General features: G+C 51.6%; 10 protein-coding genes across 10 annotated transcripts; 4 read left to right on the forward strand and 6 right to left on the reverse strand.

Annotated features, from left to right (window-relative positions):
* The first annotated feature begins 173 nt into the window (after positions 1-173).
* On the forward strand, positions 174-1235 carry BDW74DRAFT_123930 (putative IgE binding protein). Its single transcript, XM_073722102.1, has 2 exons — positions 174-683; positions 739-1235. Exons 1-2 carry the CDS (start codon positions 411-413, stop codon positions 1069-1071), a joined length of 606 nt encoding a protein of 201 aa, XP_073586129.1. The 5' UTR covers positions 174-410; the 3' UTR covers positions 1072-1235.
* Positions 1236-1398: 163 nt separating this feature from the next.
* On the reverse strand, positions 1399-3070 carry BDW74DRAFT_176172 (WD40 repeat domain-containing protein; the record flags this gene model as incomplete). Its single annotated transcript, XM_073728537.1, has 3 exons — positions 1399-1642; positions 1703-2781; positions 2846-3070. The coding sequence occupies 3 exons, from the start codon at positions 3068-3070 to the stop codon at positions 1399-1401; spliced, it is 1548 nt and encodes a 515-aa protein (XP_073586130.1).
* A 200-nt stretch (positions 3071-3270) lies between these two features.
* Positions 3271-6437, forward strand: BDW74DRAFT_189806 (MutS family protein MSH4; the record flags this gene model as incomplete). Its single annotated transcript, XM_073732059.1, has 8 exons — positions 3271-3756; positions 3805-4123; positions 4175-4215; positions 4259-4408; positions 4454-4573; positions 4629-4716; positions 4765-6027; positions 6208-6437. 8 exons carry the CDS (start codon positions 3271-3273, stop codon positions 6435-6437), a joined length of 2697 nt encoding a protein of 898 aa, XP_073586131.1.
* On the reverse strand, positions 6302-9230 carry BDW74DRAFT_149097 (E3 ubiquitin-protein ligase HEL2). The gene is made up of 3 exons (XM_073723845.1): positions 8647-9230; positions 8350-8588; positions 6302-8288 (listed from the first exon to the last, which is right to left on the reverse strand). The coding sequence occupies exons 1-3, from the start codon at positions 9091-9093 to the stop codon at positions 6656-6658; spliced, it is 2319 nt and encodes a 772-aa protein (XP_073586132.1). The 5' UTR covers positions 9094-9230; the 3' UTR covers positions 6302-6655.
* Positions 9231-9739: 509 nt separating this feature from the next.
* BDW74DRAFT_123967 (SWIB/MDM2 domain protein) lies at positions 9740-11184 on the reverse strand. Its single transcript, XM_073722103.1, has 5 exons — positions 11041-11184; positions 10821-10957; positions 10289-10741; positions 10186-10239; positions 9740-10135 (listed from the first exon to the last, which is right to left on the reverse strand). Exons 1-5 carry the CDS (start codon positions 11045-11047, stop codon positions 9950-9952), a joined length of 837 nt encoding a protein of 278 aa, XP_073586133.1. The 5' UTR covers positions 11048-11184; the 3' UTR covers positions 9740-9949.
* A 483-nt stretch (positions 11185-11667) lies between these two features.
* EifCb (translation initiation factor eIF3 core subunit b) lies at positions 11668-14492 on the forward strand. The gene is made up of 4 exons (XM_073723846.1): positions 11668-11851; positions 11927-12119; positions 12184-13705; positions 13765-14492. The coding sequence occupies exons 1-4, from the start codon at positions 11779-11781 to the stop codon at positions 14191-14193; spliced, it is 2217 nt and encodes a 738-aa protein (XP_073586134.1). The 5' UTR covers positions 11668-11778; the 3' UTR covers positions 14194-14492.
* Positions 14493-14540: 48 nt separating this feature from the next.
* On the reverse strand, positions 14541-15415 carry BDW74DRAFT_176178 (putative extracellular SCP domain protein Pry1; the record flags this gene model as incomplete). Its single annotated transcript, XM_073728538.1, has 2 exons — positions 14541-15002; positions 15065-15415. The coding sequence occupies 2 exons, from the start codon at positions 15413-15415 to the stop codon at positions 14541-14543; spliced, it is 813 nt and encodes a 270-aa protein (XP_073586135.1).
* A 573-nt stretch (positions 15416-15988) lies between these two features.
* On the reverse strand, positions 15989-18729 carry BDW74DRAFT_166816 (exocyst complex component Sec10 family protein; the record flags this gene model as incomplete). Its single annotated transcript, XM_073726600.1, has 3 exons — positions 15989-16259; positions 16307-18566; positions 18618-18729. 3 exons carry the CDS (start codon positions 18727-18729, stop codon positions 15989-15991), a joined length of 2643 nt encoding a protein of 880 aa, XP_073586136.1.
* A 396-nt stretch (positions 18730-19125) lies between these two features.
* On the forward strand, positions 19126-21303 carry BDW74DRAFT_123996 (ubiquinol--cytochrome-c reductase catalytic subunit CYT1). The gene is made up of 5 exons (XM_073722105.1): positions 19126-19877; positions 19988-20136; positions 20249-20311; positions 20385-20782; positions 20835-21303. Exons 1-5 carry the CDS (start codon positions 19803-19805, stop codon positions 21098-21100), a joined length of 951 nt encoding a protein of 316 aa, XP_073586137.1. The 5' UTR covers positions 19126-19802; the 3' UTR covers positions 21101-21303.
* BDW74DRAFT_124006 (uncharacterized protein) lies at positions 21164-22860 on the reverse strand. The gene has a single exon (XM_073722106.1). It carries the CDS (start codon positions 22629-22631, stop codon positions 21507-21509), a length of 1125 nt encoding a protein of 374 aa, XP_073586138.1. The 5' UTR covers positions 22632-22860; the 3' UTR covers positions 21164-21506.
* Between the last annotated feature and the right edge of the window lie 228 nt (positions 22861-23088).

Consider the following 23088-nt stretch of genomic DNA (forward strand, 5'->3'; position numbering starts at 1 on the left):
AAACTGGAGAGAAAAGCGTTGTCTCAGATAGGTCCCCGCAACTGAGACATTTGCTTACTTCCCCTCCGCTCGACGTCATACTCGCCTATCCAAGAGATCAGAGCTCCTATCATGCGATTCGGAAGGCTTCATGGTGGGAAGCAACGTTGCATTATTGTCCATGCAGATGGGTACTCCCGACACTCGATACGCTCTGACCTGACTCTAGTTTGCATGCGATCAGGCTACGATGAACTATTCCGTCATTGACGTATACAGCTCTGATCGGCTGGATCGTCAGGTCCGTCTATAAATTCTCCGAGGTTTCCTCTGGTCATGGCTATCCATCAACAATCAACAAAACATTCTACCTCTCCAGCCCCAGCTCAATCCTCTTCCTCTACGCACCAACAATCAAACAAACCATCACCATGAAGTTTGCTCTCGCCTCTCTCCTCCCCCTCCTGGCCGCCGCGGCGCCCACCTCCAACACGGCCTCCTCTGACCTCCCCAACGGCGCCGAACAACCCGCTGCCTTCACCGTCATGGCCGCCCGCTCTGCCTCGCCCATCCATTTCCTCCCCCTAACAGCCTCCGGCCAATCCTTCTACCTCGGCGGAAACACCACAACCTACTGCCCCCTCCCCGCATCCCAATGCCCCCCAGGCAACACGACCGTTCTCGCCGGCAACGGCGGCTCCCTTGTACGTCTCCCCAGCCCAAACCCCTTCAAGTTGCATGCAAACTAACAAAACACAGAGCGTCGTCGTCCCCGGCGGCCAGCAAGTCTACGTCGCGCCCAGCGGCGCCCTCAAGTTCACGCAGGCGCACTCGGCCTACATCCCGCCTGGATCCTCCTACGGCCCCTTCGAGTACGTCCCTGGCCCCGAGGGCTCGGTCTTCGGCCACTACATGTACAGCGGCTGGGGCGCCAGCGGGTTCATGGCCTGTCCCACTCAGGACAACCGCTGGCAGGTGTTTGCTGCCCTGGGCAATGCTACTGTCCCCACGGGTAACGCCGATGACTGCTTGGGTTTCTCGGCGATCGCGGTGCCTAGTGAGGCTACGGGGCAGACTTGGCAGTATATCTAAGCTCTCTGTCTGATTTGATTCAAGGGACTTAGTTGGTAGTTGATAGGGTCTAGGGGGTGTATATACGTGGCTGTGGATTGGAGTATGTAATTTTGCATATTTAGCATAGCATTGTGTTTAATGTATTTTCCAGTTGGGTTGTTTACTTCTGTTGATTTGGTTCGTTGTTTGGTATGAACCTTATGTAGAGCTTGACCCGGCCATAACCGTCCTAGCTGCGCATACCACGGCACAGCGGCCCCCCAAGGTCTACAGCACTAAAGCTACTTCAAGCGATTGGAGATGTAGTGCACAGCAAAATTTGATAGATTTTATACTCGTACCCAACTAGTTTCTCCATATCCGAATGGCCTTGTCTTTCCCACCACTTCCCACCTTCTGTCCGTCCGGACTCCAGTCAACCGCAAACACTTCGTCCTTGTGACCTGGTAGATCCTCGCTGAGCTTTCCAGTGCGCACATTCCACACCTTCAGCGTTGTGTCCTTGGACGAGGACACAAGGAGACGCGAGTCAGCCGAGAAACAGCACTGGTAGACGGCGCCGACGTGGCCGCGGAGGGTTGTAATGAACCTTCGAGGGTAAGTTAGTCACTAGTAATATTTGAAGGTCAAGCTGAGTGATTGTACTTACTTCCCGTCTCGCCCGTTCCAGAGCTTGACATGGTTATCGAACCCGGCGGAGGCAATGTACGCCATATCCGGGGAAAATGTGACGTGGTTGACTTCCTTCTGGTGGCCGAGGAGGCGTGCGACGGGCTTGTTGGAGCCCTCTGGGTCCCAGAGGTACATGGTGAAATCATCCGAGGCGGAGACGAGCTTCTCGACGATTTTGTTGTTGATTGTGGCGGCTTGTTCGAAGCGCTTCTTGGCCATGGCGACCTTGTCCGCATCGAACTCGGGGACCTTGCCGGTGTGGTCGTGGTAGGCTGTGCGGAGGACGAAGTCTGTAGAGAGGGCGAGATGGTTCACGCGGTGGGCGTGGGCGGACAAGGTCTGGATAAGTGTTCCGGTTTGCGAGTTCCAGACTTTGATGGATCGGTCGTGGGAGGATGTGTAGATCTTGCCCGTTCCGCCCCATCTAACGCAGGTCACTGAGCCCTTGTGTCCGGAAAGTACAATGTCCGCGCGTTTGGAAATGACATCCCAGATGCGAACGGTGGAATCTTTCGAGGCAGAGGCTAGACGAGGGTGGCCGGACTGCTGGAGATGGTATGGTTCCCAAGCTAAGCTGGTAATCCACTTTGAGTGTCCTTTCAGCGGAGCCCCGAGAATCTGGCCCTTCTTCGCATCCCATATCCGAACCGTGTTGTCCATGCTTCCTGTTGCGATCATCGTTCCGTTCGGCGAGTAGCTGACGGCCAGCACCCAGCTCGTGTGTCCCTTCAGTGTGTGCAACGGTGTTCCAGTATCGCAGTCCCATATCCGAGCCGTCGAATCACCGCTACCAGAGACCATTGTAGAAGAAGAAACGGGGGAGAACGAGGTAGCGAGAATGGCTTCTCCGTGTCCGGCGATCGAAGCAGAGCATCGTGAAACGGCTTTGACTCGGAAAACAGCTTGCGGAGTAAAGTATAGTTGAACGGTGTCCTCGGTCGTTTTCAGTCCCGGCTTCAATAAGGAGTGGTACAAGTCCGCTAAGATATCAATCGTCTGGGTATCCTTTCCGTCGCCCTGGAACGTAAATCGGTACGGTACTCGCTCATCATCTTCCTATAACACCCGGCGAAATTAGTCCGGCGCGATTGACGGACACAAATCTAGCGCGCATACCTACATTGCCTTGTAATGTGTTCAGTAGAGTCTCTAGGTTCTTCACGGTAGCATCTGCTACTGGAACGGAAACCGCGGGGCCTGTTGGTGAGCCGGTCGCTTGGTCAAAGAACTGCACTCGTACGCTCCCCAAGTCATCCGGAATGCCCTGAATCTCCTGCTGCAGGCGCGCTTTTTCGGCGATCTCCGTCTTTTGACGCTTGCTCGGGGGAGGAAGCAGAGTAGCCATTTTGCGCTTGTTGAAGAAAAGTTGAAATCTCCGCAACAAAAAAGTGCTCCGCCGCTGGCTTATCGGAGATGACGCTAGGCCCGTTTCGGAACCATGTATATATACCTGGGGTCCATCACTACGAAGATACCCTTCTTCCATCACTCTCAATGGTTTCGTCAAATCCGGCATTGAGAGACTGGGAACTCTAGCATCTCAATATGTCCACATTAGTCTCCAGAGCCACCTCCTGTCCAGCAACTGACTTTGTCCCTCCGTCGAGACAAACGAACAGAACTGGTAGGCCAACTACGACCGCCACGAGCATTGGATCACAGGATATAGTCTGCGCTATCAGCGAGTCCCGAGGAGTATCATCCACCGTTGGCCTCGCATTCGTGAATCTGTCTACTGCAGAAGCTGTTTTATGTCAAATATGTGACAGCCAAACCTACGCCAAAACCATCACCAAGATCAGCGTGTTTGAGCCTACTGAGATCCTGTTCATGAACACTGCTCGAGAATCCAAACTTCTCCATATCATTCAGGCAAACATTCCTGATACTACCTTTACCTATCTGAACCGCAGATACTATGCGGAAAAGGCTGGGCATGAGTACGTGGAGCGACTGGGCTTCGCGGAAGACGTTGATTCTATCAAAGTTACTCTGGGAGGAAACTACTTTGCTGCCTGTTGCTTTGCTGCGGTATGCCGGAACTTCCCTCTCATATTATTAGCAACTAATGATACTTAGGTGTTGAAGTATGTCGAGCTTGAGCTCAACAGAATCTTCGCTTCCCATTCTCTCCGCATCCGCTTCGAGCCTTCGCAGGGGTCCATGTCAATTGACCTATCCACGATTATCTCCCTGGAGCTAATTCAAAATCTTCACAATGTCAAGTCCAACGAAAGCCTTTTTGGTCTGCTAAATGAAACTCTTACGCCAATGGGATCCCGGCTTTTGAGGGCCAATATTCTTCAGCCATCGACGGAGACAACCAAGTTGACCGCACGATACGAGGCAGTTGAGGACTTATCGACCAAGGAGGAGATGTTCTTCTCCGTACGACAAGGTGAGTTTATACCAGCCATGACTTCTATCATGTGGCTGACGTGGTATATAGCCTTGAAAGGTTTCGTGGATGCTGACAAGATCCTGACATCTGTGAGTGGGCTACCGTGCCCTAATTCTTCGGCTGACAACCAAGCTCATCCTGGTTCCAAACAAACGTACACTTCAATACGTCGAGCAATCCGTTAACCACGTTATAATGCTCAAGACTTATGTATCAGCCATAGATTCAGTGTACAAAGCTCTCGCAGCGGCTCAGAGCAGCCTTCTTCTGACAATCAGAGATGTAAGTCACCTATTTTTTGAAGTACGTTATACTAACTCGTCCCAGATCTGCGCTCCAGCAGGACATTGTACGGTCGAGCAATTGATCGAGTCCACTTTGAATGAGCATGTCACATATCAGACTAAGCCACTTGATCTTCGAAATCAACGGATATACAGTGTCAAGGTTAGCCAAATCCTTAGGGTTATGATAACAGCTGTTGATTTTCATCCTGGTGTAGGTCGGGGTCAACAGCTTGCTTGACGTTGCGAGACAAACCTACAAAGAGGCAACTATGGATGCATCAGATCTTGTGACGCAGCTATCGGGCAAGCTACTTTGAATCATTTGAAGTTGTCCATGCTGACATCCTGCAGAAAACCACGACTTAGGGCTTGACCTGAAATATGATCCCGCACGCCAGTACTATATCAGCCTTCCAGCCACAGAAATGAGAGGCCTTCCAGATGTATTTATAAACGTCTACCGCAAGAAAACTCGGATCGAGTGCCAAACGCTCGACCTCGTAAAACTCAACCAAAAGATAACTGACGCCCACAATGAAGTTATTAGCCTCAGTGCTAAGACAATTCAGGAGCTCATACAGAATGTCTCTGAAGAAATATCAGTCTTGTTCAAAGTAAGCGAAGCTATCTCAATGCTCGACATGCTCGCTGCGTTCGCTCAGCTCGCCACAACACACGAATACATCCGACCAGAACTAACCGACACCCTAGCCATCAAGTCCGGTCGACACCCTATCAAGGAGAAAATTCACACCAAGAAATTCATTCCCAACGACGCCTATGCTACGAACCAAACCCGCTTCCAGATTATTACGGGCTGCAATATGAGCGGCAAATCAACCTACATCCGTGCTCTCGCCCTGATGACCGTCATGGCCCAAATCGGCTCCTTCGTCCCAGCAGAATACGCCTCCTTCCCTATAACCCACCAACTATTCGCGCGCGTCTCTACGGCCGAAGACATGGAGGCAAACGTCTCCACTTTCGCCGCCGAGATGCGCGAGATGGCTTTCATACTCCACAGCATTAACCCTCGCAGCATGGTGATAATCGACGAACTCGGCCGCGGCACCTCCACGACAGACGGACTGGCCATCGCTCTCGCCATAGCAGAAGCCCTAGTACAGTCCAACGCCCTAGTCTGGTTCGTCACGCACTTTCATGACCTAGCAACTATTATGGCCGAACGCACCGGTGTGGTCTCTCTGCATCTCGCTTCGGAGATATCACCGGACGCCTCCAAGATGACAATGTATTACAAGATCACCGAAGGCCCTAACAAGACGCAGTTCTATGGTTTGGCCCTCGCCAAGCTCGTTGAGTTCCCGCCCGCTGTCCTGGAAACAGCCCACAATGTATCGGAAGAACTCAATCAGCTCTCGCAGCGTCGACACAGTCAGACAAAAGCGCTTGCTATAGCTCGAAAACAGAAACTCATTCTCTCGCTGCGAGAGGAGCTCATACATGCTCGGAATGGGAATATGGAGGGCCAGACGCTGCGGAGGTTCCTGAAGCGCTTGCAGGACGAGTTTACACTGCAGATGGCGGCTGCAGATGAGGACATTGCGGGTTTCAGTCAGAATGAGAACGATATTGATTCGGTTGATGAAGGTCGTAATGCAGCCATGGATGATGAGAACTTGGCTGAGCTTGACGACCATGGAAGTCAAGATGAGCTGCAATACGGAGACCGAGCGCAAGTCATTATGGACGGCGGAACTGTTGACGGTACTAACGATCATGGCCGCGAGAGTCAGTGGCACTACGGGGGTCGTAGTGAGGTCATGGTCATAGACGATGACAATGACAATGACACTGACATCGGGGAAGAATGGAGTGAGCATAGCTCGGAGCCGCAACTTCTTGAGGGCTCAAATTCGGAAATATCGCAGCCCCCCACCGCGTACTTGTCGACTTCGGAGTGGCCGCCTACAGAGACTTCGTTGAGAGAGACGTTCGCGAGCGCCAAGAGAGGTCTTTACAGGCCCGAGGTAGATGAGGGACTTGTGGAAATGGAAGAATAGGCGGCAAGATGTGCGGAAAAAGCACGCAATTGCTATAGATGGTATGATTGTGATCGCATTGAACTCTTCCTATCGTCAGCACGCTTTTTCTACTCAAAACACCTCGCTTAAGTAGACAAACACGGAAAACTCTATGTTCTTTTATTCAACATCATATCGGGGCAGAAACCATGATATGTTAGATGTATGTATGTCATAATTTTTCCCGAAAAATACCATCAACCAAAATGGAAAAGCGTCTGCTTGCCCTTCTTTCCCTTACCCTTTTTCCCTCCGCCAGCAGAAAGATCCGGGAAGTCCTCCGAAGAAGAGCCGGGTCCCGGATCAGCAGACGATGTCCAAGCATTTGCCGGTTGCGGTCGGCGATCATCCCAGCGGACAGTGCCGCGCGTGAGACCAGCCATGAGGACGTTTGGCTTAGGAGCAGCGGGAAGAGAGGGAAAGGCTTCTGAGTCGCGGGCGTTGACGCGACCTGAGGATGTAGAGGGGGCGTTGCTTGTGCGGGATGCGGGGTTTGCGTAGGTTCGTGATTGAGATGGTGGTGGGGGTGCAGTGACCGTAGAGCCTCCCCAGGCAGCGGAGGCAGCAGCAGCACGAGGTGTAGGGCGTGATGAGGAGAGAGGAGGGAATGGGTTGGTTGAGGAAGAGGATGACGACCCACCCCTGCCGGCGGCAGCACGAGAGGACTGCGCTGTTGAAGACTTTAGACGCAGGACACGTCGTCCGCCTGTGCCGCCTGTGCCAGTTGTGTTCGTGGTTCCAGGGGACATGCCTGGGATGCTACCGCCTGGTCCTGGAAGTGCGGGATAATCCTCGTTGATGGCACGCCAGTCATTCCAAGCTTTCAGTAAGGCGTTGCGCTTGCTGTCGTCCTCATAGATCTCTGCGAGCTCTTTGATAAGCTTACCGAGTTCAGAACTGGATGTATCAAAAAGAGAGAAGAAGGCGTCGATGAGTTCGGTTGCGGAGATTCCACCAGTGCGGTAGCTGGATACTCGAGTTCGGAATTCGCTAAGCTTCGTTTGGTCATTACCGAGGAGGTTTGAGGCTCGTTCAACAACTGCAGAGTGCCGAAGACGACGCGCTTGGTCCTCTGGCGTGGCTGATGTGATACTAAGGTTCTCAAGCTCGTTTACTGGTGTCGCAGGCGCGGGTGGGGTACGAGTAGGAGTAGGTCCCAGGGAGCGCGCAGGAGCACGCACGGTCTGCGTTTCGTCACGAGATAGCTGTCCACCGAAGCTCCGTGTTGAGACGGATTGTGCGCTCTGAATAGCCATCTGGCGTTGGTAAGCGATCTCGTCTCGTCGCAGTGGTTGCACAGTTGACAAAGGCGCTATTTCCGCGTTCGGGTCTCGCCCCCGGCCAGCGCCACGACGTTGCCGCTGCTGGGGTTGGTATGGTGTTCTGAAATCAAAAGCGGTCATGTCCACGCGGGCGTCACGTCCTGATAGCCCGTTCGGGTGACACTCTAGTTGATGGGCCTTCAGATCCATCTGAGATTCGAAGACCACAAACTTCTTCTCCAGACACTCTTTGTCCAAGCAGAGGAAGTGGTCTGTTTGGAAATGACTTTCCAGCGCATTGTAATCGATGTAATATTGGTGTTGGCGAGTTGTAGAGCGTCGATCGCAAATGTGGCATCGTTCGTGGCGATCACGGCAATGAGCATATAGTTCATCATCCCCGTAGAACCTCTGACGACAGAATCCACACTCTGGGTGGCCCTTGAAGCCGCTCTGGTCAAGAGCTCCGGGGACATCATCGCCATGCCTTTCGTGCTTGCGCAGCTCAGCATGGGTAAACAGCTCATGCTCATGGGTGAAGACTTTCTTGTTCCGTGTACACAAATCACTATGATTCAAAGTAGAGTAAGCTCATGCACTGGTGGTCGGTGGAGTAAGCTGTTACATACCACATCACTTTACCATGCTTGGTCTTGACGTGACGATGCAAGTCTGGCCATCCCAAGCAAGCCACATCACAGTTGCGGTCTGGGCAGTTGTAGCGGAGTAACAGAACTGTATCCTCGAAGATCTCATCCTCCTCATATTTAATACCGAGGTTCTCATCTTTTCGGGTATAGTCGCTGTCCTGGAAGTCTTCGTATCGCTTCACGGGGTCATCTGTGAAAATAACGTAACTAGCTTCAGTCTGGAGGACCGTGTGGGTTAACCATCCGTCTAGAGAACGGTATTTATATGGAGCATACCCGACAATGAGCACAAGCTTTATTCTTGTACAATGCGCGCAGTCTCAGAGCGCAAATATGGCAGGTGCGATGATTACACGGCGACACCGAGTTATGCTCGACCTTCGAGGCACAGATGAAGCAGATCTCGCCGTCGTCGGCGTCATCTTCCGCTTCCTCGGGCGCCTTTCCTTTGTCTGTACTCGTGGTAATTTCCGATGAACGAGGGCCGTCGACGTCACCCGCTGTCTCCGGCTTGCTGATGCCGCGATTCTGTCCGCCACGACCCCCTCGACCTCCGCCGCGCCGCGGTCCGCTGCCTCTTGATCGTGGTCCTTTTGGGGCGCCATCTGGAGCATCTGCGACTGAATGCTCGGCCTGGCGAGCACCCCCGCGGCCGCGGCGACGGCCACCACCACGGCTCTGGCTCTGTGGGGCGGGGGCCTGGGAAGGCTGAGAATCGGACATTGTGCGGCTGCAACTATACAGGCGGATATTGGTGAACCGGTGAACAGCAGAACTTCTAGTAGAGGACCCTGGATAACGCAGAGCTTAACGCTCTCTGCAATTTTGTTGCGGCCAGGGGTGGGAATAACGAGGAGAGCGCCTGGAGCAGTGGGGAACTTAGTCGGAAAGCGGGCAGAAAAAAGTTGGCCTGTCGGAGATAAAACGATCGCAACGTGCTTAGTGATCAAGTTACTGTAAGCTATGTACCCTTGGCTTCAACATAAGAAATGCAGTCTGATGTGCTCAGTATGTTGTTATCCTCGCAATATGATCTTCTCTGCTTGCCACTGGTCTGTTCTGGTTGGCTATCTGGTAAATGGCTCATAAATACTCACTGGTGGTCTAGTCATAATTGGGGCCGTGGCCGTGGCGAACTGCTCCCTGCCAACAAATGCTGATCTCTCTAGTAGTCATAGATGCTCGCTTTGAGTAAAGTATCAATTATAGTAACCAAACCCAGTGATAGCAAGTGTCTAGATGATAATTCAATTACGCCTGCCTGCAAGCCAACACAAACTCCCGCTGGAGAGGATCGTGGGTGATGAACATATGAAAAATAGAAAGACAAGCGGATGAAAAGCCGTACCTCAAGAGCGAGGGTATTGTAAGATGCATAGTAGTGAATGCCTCGAGAAACAGATGAGAACGTTGTGAAAGATAGATATACCGAGAAATCAGCGCCTGATTGCCAAATGCGGTGCAACGAGTAAACAAGAGATTCGTAAATAGTCGCGACAGAAATGCAGTTCCCACAGATCTTTTTTTTTCTGAGAGATACATGCCAGGATGAGTCGCTTCTCCCGGAAAGGAAGACGAGCTATTCGTCAGGGCTATACAGGTTTTGACTGAGGATTTTTGTCATTGTGAACATATGTATACGGTCTTGCTTGAAGACAGCGCGCATAGCATCATCACAGAGGATTTGTCGTTTGTCGCTCGGGTCCTGAAGATCGTGCGCATGAATATACTCCCAGAGCTTCTTAACAGTTTGCGGTCGTGACATCTATGGACTAAATTAGCATGGGTTTCGATGTCTGAAAAAGCAGTACATACCGTGGCCTCACCCCCCAGCAGTGCTGAAAGTGCAGGCGAGAGGTTGAGAGGTTTCTATTTCGAATCAGTATAGATTACAATGCGTATCAATCAGTTCGCTTACGTGAAATCCTCCCGAGCGGTTTACTTTCTTTCCTGACTCTGAGCCCGACCCAATGTCTGAATCGTCCTCTGCCCTCACCTTCTTCGCCGTTTTCGCAGTAGGCTTTCTCTTCTTAACCGGTGCCGCTTTACGTGTGCTTGCACCTCGTGTAGGGCGAGCTCGAAGATTTTCCTCCGCCTGCAACTTCGCAGCAAAGACCGCATCCGAATCGATATCATGACTAGGCTTTTGTTTTTGTTTCTTGGACGGAGGCGTCTTGGTTGGGATGTCTTCGAGATCAGCGCTATCCGCCTGACGCTTTTGCGCCGTTGAGGACTGAGAGGGTGACGAGGGTTCCACAGGTGTGGCAGAGTCTCCGTGTTGTGCATTGCCATTCGGTGTAGGTGGAGCACCGATGCCTTTTTTCTCAGCAAAGATGTCGAACCTCTCCATAATAAGCTGCTTTATGGCCGCCTAACGAGAGAAACAAGTCAGCCTGTCGCTCATACCATAACGGCGAAATACAGAAATTATGTGCAACAAAAGCGCAGACCTTTTGCGGGGTAAGATCATAGCCGATCTCATCTTGAAGGCCCTTGCGAATGCGCTTTTCTGAGATCGTATTCAAATCACTCGCGGATAGAATTGAGTCAATGATCGGTATGTATTCTTCGCGGGCACTTGGAGAGACTATTGTGAAGAAAGGAGTGATATGATGTCAGTTGACAGGCACCGCGGCGCGGTTAGATCGGGGATTGGAGAGCCGAACGTACGCGACATCCTGTCCAAAGCTTGGCTGTTCCCTTATCTCCAGGAAGTATGCAAATGAGCAACTGCAATTGTAGCAAGGGAGAACAGCCTCAAGCTGATATAATATTGCCGCGATGTTGTTGGTAACACTGTGATCGCTGGAGAAGAAGAGGTGACAAGGGCCGGTAGAGGATTGGCGCTTAGGACCGGCGGGGCTTGAGATCGGGATGGCAGATATATAGCAGAGACAAAATGAGACGTTCAACAAAGGAAAAACGAGAGCAATTAGGGGGCGAATATAGCCTTCAAAAGCGACGAGAAGCACCGAAGTGTAAGGACAGGACGAGTGCGTGGAGCTGTTGTTGATTTCCCCAGGCGGATGCAGGCAAGATCGCAAGTCAGGCATAGTATGAGCTGCGGAACTTGGGGTCCTTGTGCCTTTAGTGCCTTAGGCATTCACAGTGCTGATTCAGTGGATTGAAACAATAGTGCACTATGCCAGCATGTGTCATCAATCGGACCTAGGTCTCATACTGTTTTATCACTCATAGTATAGGCACCATCTTTAGATTACTGACTTATTTTAACAGCTATATACAAAGATACATCGAATTGGGGACATGTAGTTCCTTGTTCTTGGGGGCATCACGTGACTATCCGCCATGCTGTGTCGGCACTGAGGTCGGCCCGCACACACAAAGATTTCCATCCCTCCACCAGAATCGGCCGCCCCCTTCACATCGCCATCAGCGCAAACAACCATGGCACCTAGCTTCGAGAACCTGTCGGAGCAAGATCTCCACGAAGAGGAGGAGGAGGAGATTGACTTCTCCGGTATGCTACCGATCGATATGGAGTTAGCGAGCCCCTCTTCGAATAGTCACTAATCTATTGATTTTTCGCATCTAGACCTCAAGGCGCAATATGAAGTTAAACTCGAGGAAGGCCTGGACACATTTGTCGTTATTGATGGACTACCCGTCGTCCCGGAAGAGAACAGACAGAAACTCGTCAAGTTCTTGTTGAGGAAACTCAACGCGGTCGGCCACACCTCCGAAGATGCCGTCTTTATGCCCCTCAACGAGAAGAACATGACTGAAGGGTATGTACCTGGGCTGCGAGGAGCTGGAATATACGGGAAAAGAGAGGTTAACACGCCGTCCCAGTTTTGCCTTTGTCGAATACGAGACCCCCGAGCAAGCCATCGCCGCCGTAAAGCAGCTGCACGGAACGCCCCTCGATAAAAAGCACACCCTCCTCGTCAACAAGCTGATGGATATTGAGCGCTATGGCCGGGAAGGACGCATCGAGGAGGAATACAAGCCCCCGACTATCGAACCATTCACAGAGAAAGAGCATTTGCGCTCGTGGATCGGAGACGCCAACGCCCGTGACCAGTTTGCCCTTTACCGCGGCGACAAGGTTGGAGTTTTCTGGAACAACAAGAGCAACCCGCCGGAGAACGTCGTGGACCGTGCTCACTGGACGCAGCTTTTCGTCCAGTGGTCTCCCAAGGGTACATATCTCGCATCCGTTCATCCTCAGGGTGTGCAACTGTGGGGTGGTCCCACTTTCTCCAAGCAAAAGCAATTCCCTCATCCCTTTGTCTCTCTCATTGAGTTCTCGCCTGGCGAGAGCTACCTGACTACCTGGTCTGCCCGCCCTATTCAGGTGGAGGAGGGCCACCCCATCCTGACTTACGAGGAGGACGGAAAGAACATCATTGTCTGGGACATTGTAACAGGCAAGCCCCTCCGTTCATTCGTTTCACATGACCTGGCAGGTCCCGAAAGCGATGCTCAGCCCAAGAAGAAGGTTCAGTGGCCAGCTTTCAAGTGGTCTGCTGATGAGAAGTACGTTGCGAGAATGCTCCAAGGCCAGTCGATCTCTATCTACGAACTTCCCCGTATGAATCTTCTCGGCAAGACGTCTGTCAAGGTTGATGGAGTTATGGATTTCGAGTGGTCGCCAGCGACGGTCAGCCGTGACGGTGTTAAGCAGTACGAACAACTCCTCTGCTTCTGGACTCCCGAGATTGGCAGCAACCCTGCTCGAGTCGCTCTTATGAGCGTTCCCTCCAAGGAGATTGTCCGAACCCGTAACCTTTTCAACGTCTCCGATGTGAAGCTGCACTGGCAGAGCCAGGGTAACTTCGTCTGTGTCAAGGTTGATCGTCACTCCAAGTCTAAGAAGTCCATGGCCACCAACCTCGAGATTTTCCGAGTACGAGAGAAGGGTGTTCCCGTCGAAGTTGTGGACAGTCTCAAGGACACTGTGATCAACTTCTCATGGGAGCCCAACGGAGCCCGTTTCGTTCTCATCACAACTGGTGACGCGTCTGGCGGTGGTGCTGCTCCCAAGACCGCTGTCTCTTTCTTCGCCCCGGAGAAGAAGGGTGTGCAGGCCGGTAACTTCAAGCTTGTTCGCACTGTGGAGAAGAAGAACAGCAACGCTATTTACTGGTCTCCTAAGGGTCGTTTCGTCGTCGTTGCGACAGTCCACTCCCAGTCAAGCTTTGACCTTGACTTCTGGGATATGGACTTTGAGGGTGAGAAGAACGAGAACGAGAAGGATCTGGCAGCCAACCTGCAATTGATGAAGACCGTCGACCACTACGGTGTCACAGATATTGAATGGGACCCCACGGGTCGTTACGTTGTCAGTGGTGCTAGCGCATGGACGCACCAGGTATGTCTTCCTAGCTTTCCAAGTTTATCCGTGGTCTGTTATTAACAATACATTTCTAGATGGAAAATGGCTTCAACCTTCACACCTTTGCCGGAGAGACGCTCGCCGAGAACCCTACGGATAAGTTCAAGCAGTTCCTGTGGCGTCCTCGCCCGCCCACCCTTCTCAGCAAGGAGGAGCAAAAGCAAGTACGAAAGAACCTCCGCGAATACTCCAAGGAATTCGAGGAGGAAGACAAGTACGCCGTCGACATTGCCAACACTGCTGTCGTCGAGACGCGCAAGCGTGTTCTCAACGAGTGGGTTGCCTGGCTCCGCCGGGAGAAGGAGCTTCTCGCCGAAGAGAAGGAGGCCTATGGCCTGTCCGAAGAGATCGACTTGCCCAAGCTTGCCAAGGATGCGCCCTCCGACACAGAGGACAAGGGCGAGACGGTCGTCGAAGAGATCGTGGAGGAGATTGTGGAGGAGAGCGAAGAGATCATTGGTTGAAATTCCCTTTCCTCTTCTTTCCGTATCTAATTTCATTACAACTTCCATTTTTTTCTCTACTATATTGTCTACGGTCTCTGTCGATATCCAGCCCCACACACCCCTTCTCTCTGCTGCCGCCTACTTCTCCTCCCTCATTGTGTGCCGTTTGTGCTGTTCCATTGGCGTGGTTCAAGCTTGGGGGTGGTCGTCTGGGACTGTTCAAAAGTGAATAGATATTGCATCTTTTCCCGTCGGGGGAAGCCTATATCCATGATTTGGTAGCATGAGTTAATGACAGACAATGACGAGCCACCGAATACCGTGCAGTTCGTAGTTCTCCGCATCCTTTCTCTTCTACATACAACTCAACTCAGCATATACAATACTACCCCAGTCCACCATCCCATCCCCAGTATACTCCACCCCAATGCCCCACGACCTAGACCGGCGCTACCCCCAGACCCCGAATCCTCATCTTCTCCATCGCCATCCCCATTGCTGTCCTGCACATTAAGGCGAAAATACTCCAGCTTGTCCTTCGCCCCGATCACATTACCCCCAGGAACATACTCGCAAACGACATACCACCCCTGCGCCCTCTCCCTCTCCTTATCCTCATCATCATCCAAATCCGTCAGCCCGCAATCCACAGCCGCGCAGCCCACCTGCTTCGTACTCTTCCAAACAAGCTGCGTGAAGTGCCCCGTCTCCTCAGTGAACCCCGTCGGCTTGGAGAAGTCATATAAGGCAGCTTCGTCGGCCCATGCCGTCACTGCGGCTGAGGCATCCGTGTATCCGTATGCGAGGTTTTCGCCGTAGGGGCCGCTCTGTTTCATCAGCAGTTAGCTCTGAGCGTTGACGCTAGAAAATGGGATATCAGGGTACGTACGGAGTGCTCCCATTTACACCCCTCCGCCCAGTCCTTCGCAAAGTCCGCAAGCGTATTGTTCCAGCTAAGATCTGAGGCGTTGTGCGCAGCGCGGTAGGTGTTTGTTGTTTCGAGGATAGATGATCTGAACTGCTGTTCAGAGGTATAGGACGGGTCTTGTGGGACTTCAGGGGTAGCTGTCGCGAGTGTCGATGCAGTAGCAGTAGCTGTTTCGATGACGGTGACGACGACTGTTGTTTCGGCGGCTGATGTCGCATGTGGTAGAAACAGCAGGGCGGTTGTGAGAAGTTGGAGTATGGCGAGTATAGGAGGGATAGATCGTTGGTGATGTCGGTGTGTTAAGCGTTCCATTTCTTTATTGAGTGCGACTTAATTCTATGTAGTGGCTTGGCTTTTGTCTGGTTTATGAGTGTCTAAAATATGGCTATTCTTTCGTCGTCTTATATAGTTAGGGCCCTGTTGGTTTCGGGAGCAGCGTGGCTTTCTTCTCAGACTCATTGTTGACGAGAAACTCTCTGTATCATGTTAGTCTGGCCGCTCATGTGTATTAGGTAGTAAATATTCTAAAGGTGCGAGATACATGCTCAGTAGCTGCGGCGGGCATTTCGAGCTATATAGGATCGATGCCGCTATAAATACCCATGCATGGTTAGAAAGGTTTAAGTCATGCTGCAGACTGCAAAATCTGTCAGCCTAGTGACCACCAAGTCTAGCGCTGTCTAAAACAAGGCTTGTAGGAAAACCAAGGCGCTATTTGTCCTGAAAGGATGAATGCTCTTGTCCACTTGTCACAGTAGGCGCCCACTGACGTCAGGGTGTTCGTTCGCGCGAACTGCGTATATGCTAGTAGAGCATATATAGTTCTATATTCTTTTCGCTTCTTGTGGGTATAGTTTCAATATATACATCAAAATATTGTCGCAATCACATAACACTGCAGCCAACTCCATACATGGCTCGCTCAACGTCGGGCTTGATTTGGAACCAATCTGCTCGTCTCTCTGCGAATTCGTACACCTCTTCGACTCGCCAGATGCCGGAGAACCGGCTTGCGTCAGCAATGAGAGTTGCTAGCTCCTTAGCATCGGAGGAGTCAATGAGGTAGATCTGTGACAGCTCACGGAAGGCCTTGAAGTAGATGAGTAGCTCGTTGTTTTTGAGCCTTTGGATGAACTTGAAGTAGTGGTTCATGTCACTAGTCACCGTTAGACATAGTCGAGAAGGATGTGCTTGAGAACATACCTAATCAGCTTCAGTGATCCTTCGATACTGATCCTCTGGCGCTTCAGATGCTTACAAAGAGCAGTAAAGAGACGTAAGCCAACTTCCTGGTTGAATACATCAAGGGTGCTCTTATCCGTGCTCCCAACGAGCATTTGCGTATGTGATGATACAACGTCGACCACAGCGGCTGCTGCTTCTGTGACGCTCACATCCATGGTTTTCCGGTGTGGATCAGTAGAAACACCTGGGTTGAAGTCGGTTGCCAGCTGTCTCGTTGCAAGAATGTAATCCACTTCCTCCATAAGGACGTCAATACCCTTGTTCAACCCAGCCGCGACACGTTCATCAAGGTTTTGCTCAAACTTCTTCTTCTCCTTCACCGCTGGGTCCAAAAAGTCATTCCGGTCAGTGAGGTTCGAGCCGATCATCTCCTGCTCGTAGAAGACGTCGATCATCTGGAGAATAAGGTCCCCAACGTTCACAAGCTCAAGAAAAGTCACCAGCGGCTCGACACCAGATTGATCTCGGTCGGCTTGCTCTCGTGGCCGGTAGTCAGAGAGATGATCGACTGCTTTGTTGAAACCTTTAATGAGGTGACCGTGGCCGAGTATTCGCAACAGAGCGACAAAAATTGCCTCGCACTGCTGTTTGACCGCAGCGCCTGTTTCACCTCCAATAACTAGGAATTGCGCCGCACGCTCCAGGCTCGATTTGGCCGCATGAACCAGTCCTAAAGCAACTTCGATACTGAACAGAGATCGGATGCCCTCCATCTTTGACTTCATAATGGCTGCTTTTGCCGCGAGTTCATTAGTAGGGGCTTCTTGTATTGGTGGAGTTCCAGGCGAGGAAATAGTAGAGAATCGGTTTGTCCTCGATGTAGAGCCAGCTTCGCCGAATGAAGAATCACGGTCCGACTTTTGTTGTTCACTGGATTTTGCTGAGAAGCTCGGGAGGATGTTTACCGGTGCCATGATCACCTTTTTGAAGGAGGTCAGGAAGTCTCGCTTTTCGGCTTGTCTGTTGACATTGGAAAGGAGAAACGACTCGGTCGAGGCAGCTTGCTCAGAGAGTTGTCTATCCCACTCCCCGACAGAGGCCTCTGAGCCTTGTCGGAAGAAATCTAACTCCTCGGCTAGATATAAATCCACGTGCGGCTCGTATACTTGGGCAACCGTCCGATGCAAGAGCTCGTCAAAGGTGTCCAGGGAGTTTTGGATGGGTAGCAGATTGTCACACAAATTGATGCACTGTGCAAATGTACTCGAGACCGAGACAAGGTACGACTCCTTGTTCGAGGGATGCAGTTCATCGAATATTGCGGTCAAGAAAGGGGAAAGCACATCACGGCCCACCTTCTCAACAAACGGCTGGGCTGTATGTAGGGCTAGTGGAAAGGCACGGTTGATGATTGAGACCTCTTCATTGAAAGCCACACTTACCCGGGTAAAGAATACCTGCGTCTGATGAAGCTTCACCTTCTGAGTCAATCCATCAATACACTCGCTGGGTTTACCAAGCTCGGACTTTTTCGTGACTATATGATTGTGCTGAATAAAAAGCTCAGAGGCTGAGCTTCCGCCATTCAACGTATATAGAACATGTGCATATGTCTTCATTCGGCCGTCAATATCTTCAGTCTCATAGCCATGCCTGAATTCCTTCAATGCAGCCGTCTCGAACATCGACACGGCTGTCCGCAGGTGCTCATGCCGCTCTTCGCATCCCTCTGTCGTGTCGCAATTAGCGAATGCTTGCAATTCAGACAATAATTGCGCCTGCTGCTTGGGCTCTGTATACTTCTGAAACAAAAGATTCTCCCGTGAAGGCCCAAGAGTGGCGATATCGTCGTAATAAGGTGCCAATGCTGCATGTATCTTTCCGTATTCCTGCCGGGCTTCTCCCCGGATAGATCTAGAAAGCTTCAGCGCCCCAAGAACCGGGTCAGTTTCCAAGTCCTCAACATCGTTGGTTGCAGACGTAGAAAGGTTTATCTTGTCGAACCCGTCTGAGACCGTAGTCACCTCGATCGCCGGCCGACCGGGCGCTTGCTGAACGGCACCCGATTCCTGTAGCTCGACGCTCGCTCTATTTGCAATTGTTCCAAATTTGTCTTCCGCATTCTTGCGAGCCTCTACTTCGTCCCAGCAACCTATCCTCTTGAGCCTTTGTACCCATCGGGAATCATCGTACGCCATTTCGCGCAAGAGCTTCGATGCGCGGGCCGCTCGAATAAGATCGACGGGTGAGAGATGGTCTAGAATCGAAGACATAATCTCTTCTCCGTGTCAGTCACTTTACATGGATCCCTGACTCTGGCTATGCTTACCTGCGGGGAGAGAGGCCCTGGAGATCTCTTCCATAGAGGCCATTTTGAGCGATGCCAGCACATCGCGGCGAGGCTTCCCGCCTGTGCCTGGCCCATTCCGCGCTTTCGACATATTGCCGTGTCAAAGCCTGCATCGAGAGGATGGCGGCGTGTTGTTTGTTTTGAGCTATCGGAGCTCTTCAGGGTCCACGGAAGTATGACCACAATCTCCGATCGGTCTGCAGGTTGCGGCAAGAGGTGACTGGCAGAGAAGACGGATGTTATGCTGTACCAAGATCAATCCTCAACATCATCCATGAATAAAACATCGACATCGTAAGACATGCATCGTGGGGAAGTTCAGGTGTGAACTCCTACTTGCGGTTGAGCAGCTACTCCGTAAAACCACGGCTGGATCGGCGGGGCATTTTCCCCTTCCGATCCATTCATCTACATCATCACAACAACAAGCGACAACTCCATACCTTCTTTACTGATATTCAATATACGGCCAGTAAAGATGAGGCTGTGACTATTAATAGTCTATCTAAAGCAATTACATTATGGTACTCAGTTGCCATTGTCGAGGGAATCACGTAGCTCAACCAACTATATATTTCCCCAAGAAAGATGAATAGCACTCACAAATGAAAATCTTGACCGAAGCATTAGACTGGCCCCATTGAGCAAATTCAAGCCTCATTCCTATGTCTATCAAGTCCGCGAGAGACTCCATTATGCTTTGAGTGTCCCTAGATCTGACCATGCACATAAACATGGCATCTGACGATGCTTTAGTACTCACGGGCTAACTCGGAAACAGCTCCGGCAGAATCGAATCGCCGCCAACATTGACGCAGCTCAAGTGTAGAGTACGTCCGCTCACTCGGAGGAATTCTTAGAGTGTACAAATTGTTCATCGTAATCGAGACCATGCTATCTTTAAATGCTTGAGCATGAGAGGCATGGATTTGTTGCGACTCAGGCTCGGGTTCCGGTACTGTCCGAAGAAGGTTAGCGCAGCAGCAACCAATCAGAGTGGAGGCTTAGGCATTACCAGCGACTCAGCGAGAAACTTGACTTCGGATAACCTCGACTTCACATCTCCTGTGCGCTCACCCTCACGCCCCCTCCCCTCTCTCCCCGCACGCGGTTATCGTACCTTTCTGTTTATATTTTGCTCGGAGGGTCCTTCATATTCTCAGTATGCTGGCACGTACTGTCCTGCGCAGCGCCCCCATCCGGGGCCTCGCACGTCAGTCTTTGAACAAGACCTCCTCGGTACGCATCACTCCGGCCTCCGCCTCCATTGGCCTCAATGGATGAGAACATTCACTCAATTCAATGCCACGGATATTCTCACGATGCTCAGTTACTAATGTCTCGCGCAGCGTGCGTCTTCCTCGGCTGCCGGTGCCGAATCCGCCAGCTCCCCCTTCCACCTCACACTCACTGCGTCGGTCGCTACCGCCATCGCCCTCGGATCCGCTACGTATCTCTATGGACAGGAAGCTTTTGCGATGACACCTGCTGAGGAGGGGTGAGTCGATCGACCTTGTCACGGAATTGCATCATCTCCGCTCTTTCCGTTCTCCCGGCCGAGCCATATCATGAAGCCAACTTGATCAAGTAGCTGACATATCGCGTTCAAGGTTGCACGCTACTCAGTACCCTTGGGAGCACGGCAAGTGGAACAAGACCTTCGACCACGCCGCGTGAGTTTGTCCCAAGGTAGCCACGAGCGCTGTGGCCGTTGATAGCCCATTTACTCACAATTTTGTCTCTCAGTCTCCGCCGTGGTTTCCAGGTCTACCGTGAAGTTTGCGCTAGTTGCCACTCCCTTACCCGTGTGCCCTGGCGCTCATTTGTCGGTGTGACGCACACTGTCGATGAGATGAAGGCTTTCGCTGAAGAGAACGAGTACGATACCGAGCCCAACGACCAGGGTGAAATTGAGAAGCGCCCCGGAAAGCTGTCCGATTACATCCCCGCTCCCTACCACAATGAGGAGGCTGCCCGTTTCGCCAACGGTGGTGCTCTGCCCCCGGATCTCAGTCTGATCGTCAAGGGCCGTCACGGTGGCTGCAACTATATCTTCAGTCTGCTCACTGGTTACCCCGACGAGCCCCCAGCTGGTGCTACCGTCCAGGAGGGCATGAACTTCAACCCTTACTTCCCCGGCACTGGTACGACCTCGTTGACTTGGTTTTACATTGAACTCTGACTGACCATTTATAGCTATTGCCATGGCCCGTGTCCTTTTTGACGGTGTTGTTGAGTACGAGGACGGCACCCCCGCTACCACCTCCCAGATGGCCAAGGACGTTGTCGAGTTCCTCAACTGGGCTGCCGAGCCTGAGATGGATGACCGCAAGAAGATGGGTTTCAAGGCCATTACTCTCCTCACCGGTCTCTTCGCCCTCAGCGTCTGGGTCAAGCGCTACAAGTGGGCCCCGGTCAAGACACGAAAGATTGTGTACAGCCCTCCCGTCCCCCGGCGCTAGAAGGTTGCAAATGGACTGTATAAAGTATGAAAAGTGAAGGATCTAGCGGCGTATAGCGAGTGTGATTAATACGAGCCGTCAATCTCGTTACCCATGTCGTTTATGCATCTTTCACTCGGTCTTTCCAGCCGATGGCCTTTCTCCTGTTTTGTTAGATGTTCCAGGACACCTGTATCTGTATCTTAGATATTTATTTCCCGTCAAAACCTGTGTGAAGAACCAATGTCACTATTTCATTTGTTTGTTAGATGTGGTAGTCACGTGGATGAATTCTCTAAATCCTCTTTGCATGCGCTGATATAAAGACAGCGGATTGAAGCACCCAGATATAGAGGAAATTATATGCGCGTTAGCTATATACATTATGCTGCTAGCCGCGGGTGTCTAGGACTGTACCTTTAGGACTCTACCGATCAACAGTCCTTTCACCATTTCCAAATATATGCACAAACACTTTGTCATAAGTAATCCAAATCCCAGCTTTCACAAAGTCACTAAATCCGCCCAGCCACTCAGGAATGCGCCCATCTGGTCGAGCACAGATTCTCGATAACCCCAGCATCAGAAGAAGCCAGGGTCCCCACATGACCACAAAAAGAACCATGCCAATCCTTTGTCGCATTGACGTGATGCGGTACGGCTGGATTTGAGCAAGGTATGCCCGGTACTCTAGAGGGAGGTCATGCTCCTCAGCGCCGGTGGTGATTAAGTTCAGATAGCGAGCAGAGGGTTGAGTGTAGCGTTGGTTTCGCGGGAAACCGAGTTTCGAATTTGTACGAAGCTGTAGCATCTTATGCATTCCGGCTGGCGAGAGGAGCGTATGCGCTTTCAAGGGCAGCGTCTCTGGGCGCTCTGGAATTGGGTCGGCAGGACTATAGCTGTTTGGAAATGGGTGGCAGGTCACTACAATATCTTTGTAGCCCCGGCCGCCTCCTTCTGTGGCTATGATCTTGGCGTAGTCGGAAAGCGTGACCTCGTATACGACGCCGATGAGGGGACCCTTGTAGTGGTCTTGATCGCTCTCTAGTGTCTGTAGGAGGGTGTGCTTCTCTGAAAAGTCTAGGACATCTGTTTCCTCGTCTTCGGTTGCGGGAACATCCCGGAAATGGGTCCCTGCAAAGCATGGTTCAATGTACGGAATTCCCGGTAGATCGAACGTCAGTCTGAGTTCTGGAACAATGACATTGAGGTGCGAGAGAGGTTTGATGCCGCGCATGCCTAGGAAGGTCTCAGAGGCGAGATTCGATCCGTAGGCCAAATATAGGACGGTTTCCTCGGCGGATAGAGCGCTGTCATTGGTACAAACCCTTCTTGGGAGATATTCATCTTGGTCAACTGAATGTGCTGAAATTGAGGCTTGTTGGCGGATAGGCGCTGTCTCCGGGACGTCGCGGGATGTGAAGGTATTTTGGTAGCTGAATGGAAGGAGGTCTTCTTTGAACTGTTCGAGAACGTATGACTGAGATAAGGTCATGAAGGAAGTACTCTGAGCCTCCTCTAGCCGCTGGTTCTCAAACTGATCCTTTTGCATTTTCAATGGTTTTGTAATGGTAGCCACAATAAGTGAAACCAAGCTGCGCCCAAGGGACAGAGTGCCTGATAAAAGGAACGCATCCTGAGCCAGACCATTCTGGCACGGATTCTGCCATGGTCATTGGTACCAGATCAAAGCTGATAAATCCGTCCAGTCAAATTCAACGTCACTGGTTGTCTAGGACTTTGACTGGAGCCGGATCAAGGAACAATGCAAATATCCGAGCGAGTGGCAGCCGGATCTCGGTTCAACTGACAGGCGAAACGATCGGGGACGGAAACCGGTTGAGCCGTCTGCTAGGACTGCAACTAGTCAATCTCTGCTAGCAACCTTGGCAAGGAAGGCTACTCTCAATTTCTTGGGGTAGACCATGGTCTAACATTAATGATTTGATGGTTTTGAGGGTTTAGAGAAGTTGGATTGAAGCTGTACTCCAGATTTCGATTTAGCGGAG

Source organism: Aspergillus multicolor (assembly GCF_047715735.1).
Source record: "Aspergillus multicolor strain CBS 133.54 unplaced genomic scaffold BDW74scaffold_6, whole genome shotgun sequence".
In the NCBI taxonomy this organism is placed as follows: Eukaryota; Fungi; Ascomycota; class Eurotiomycetes; order Eurotiales; family Aspergillaceae; genus Aspergillus; species Aspergillus multicolor.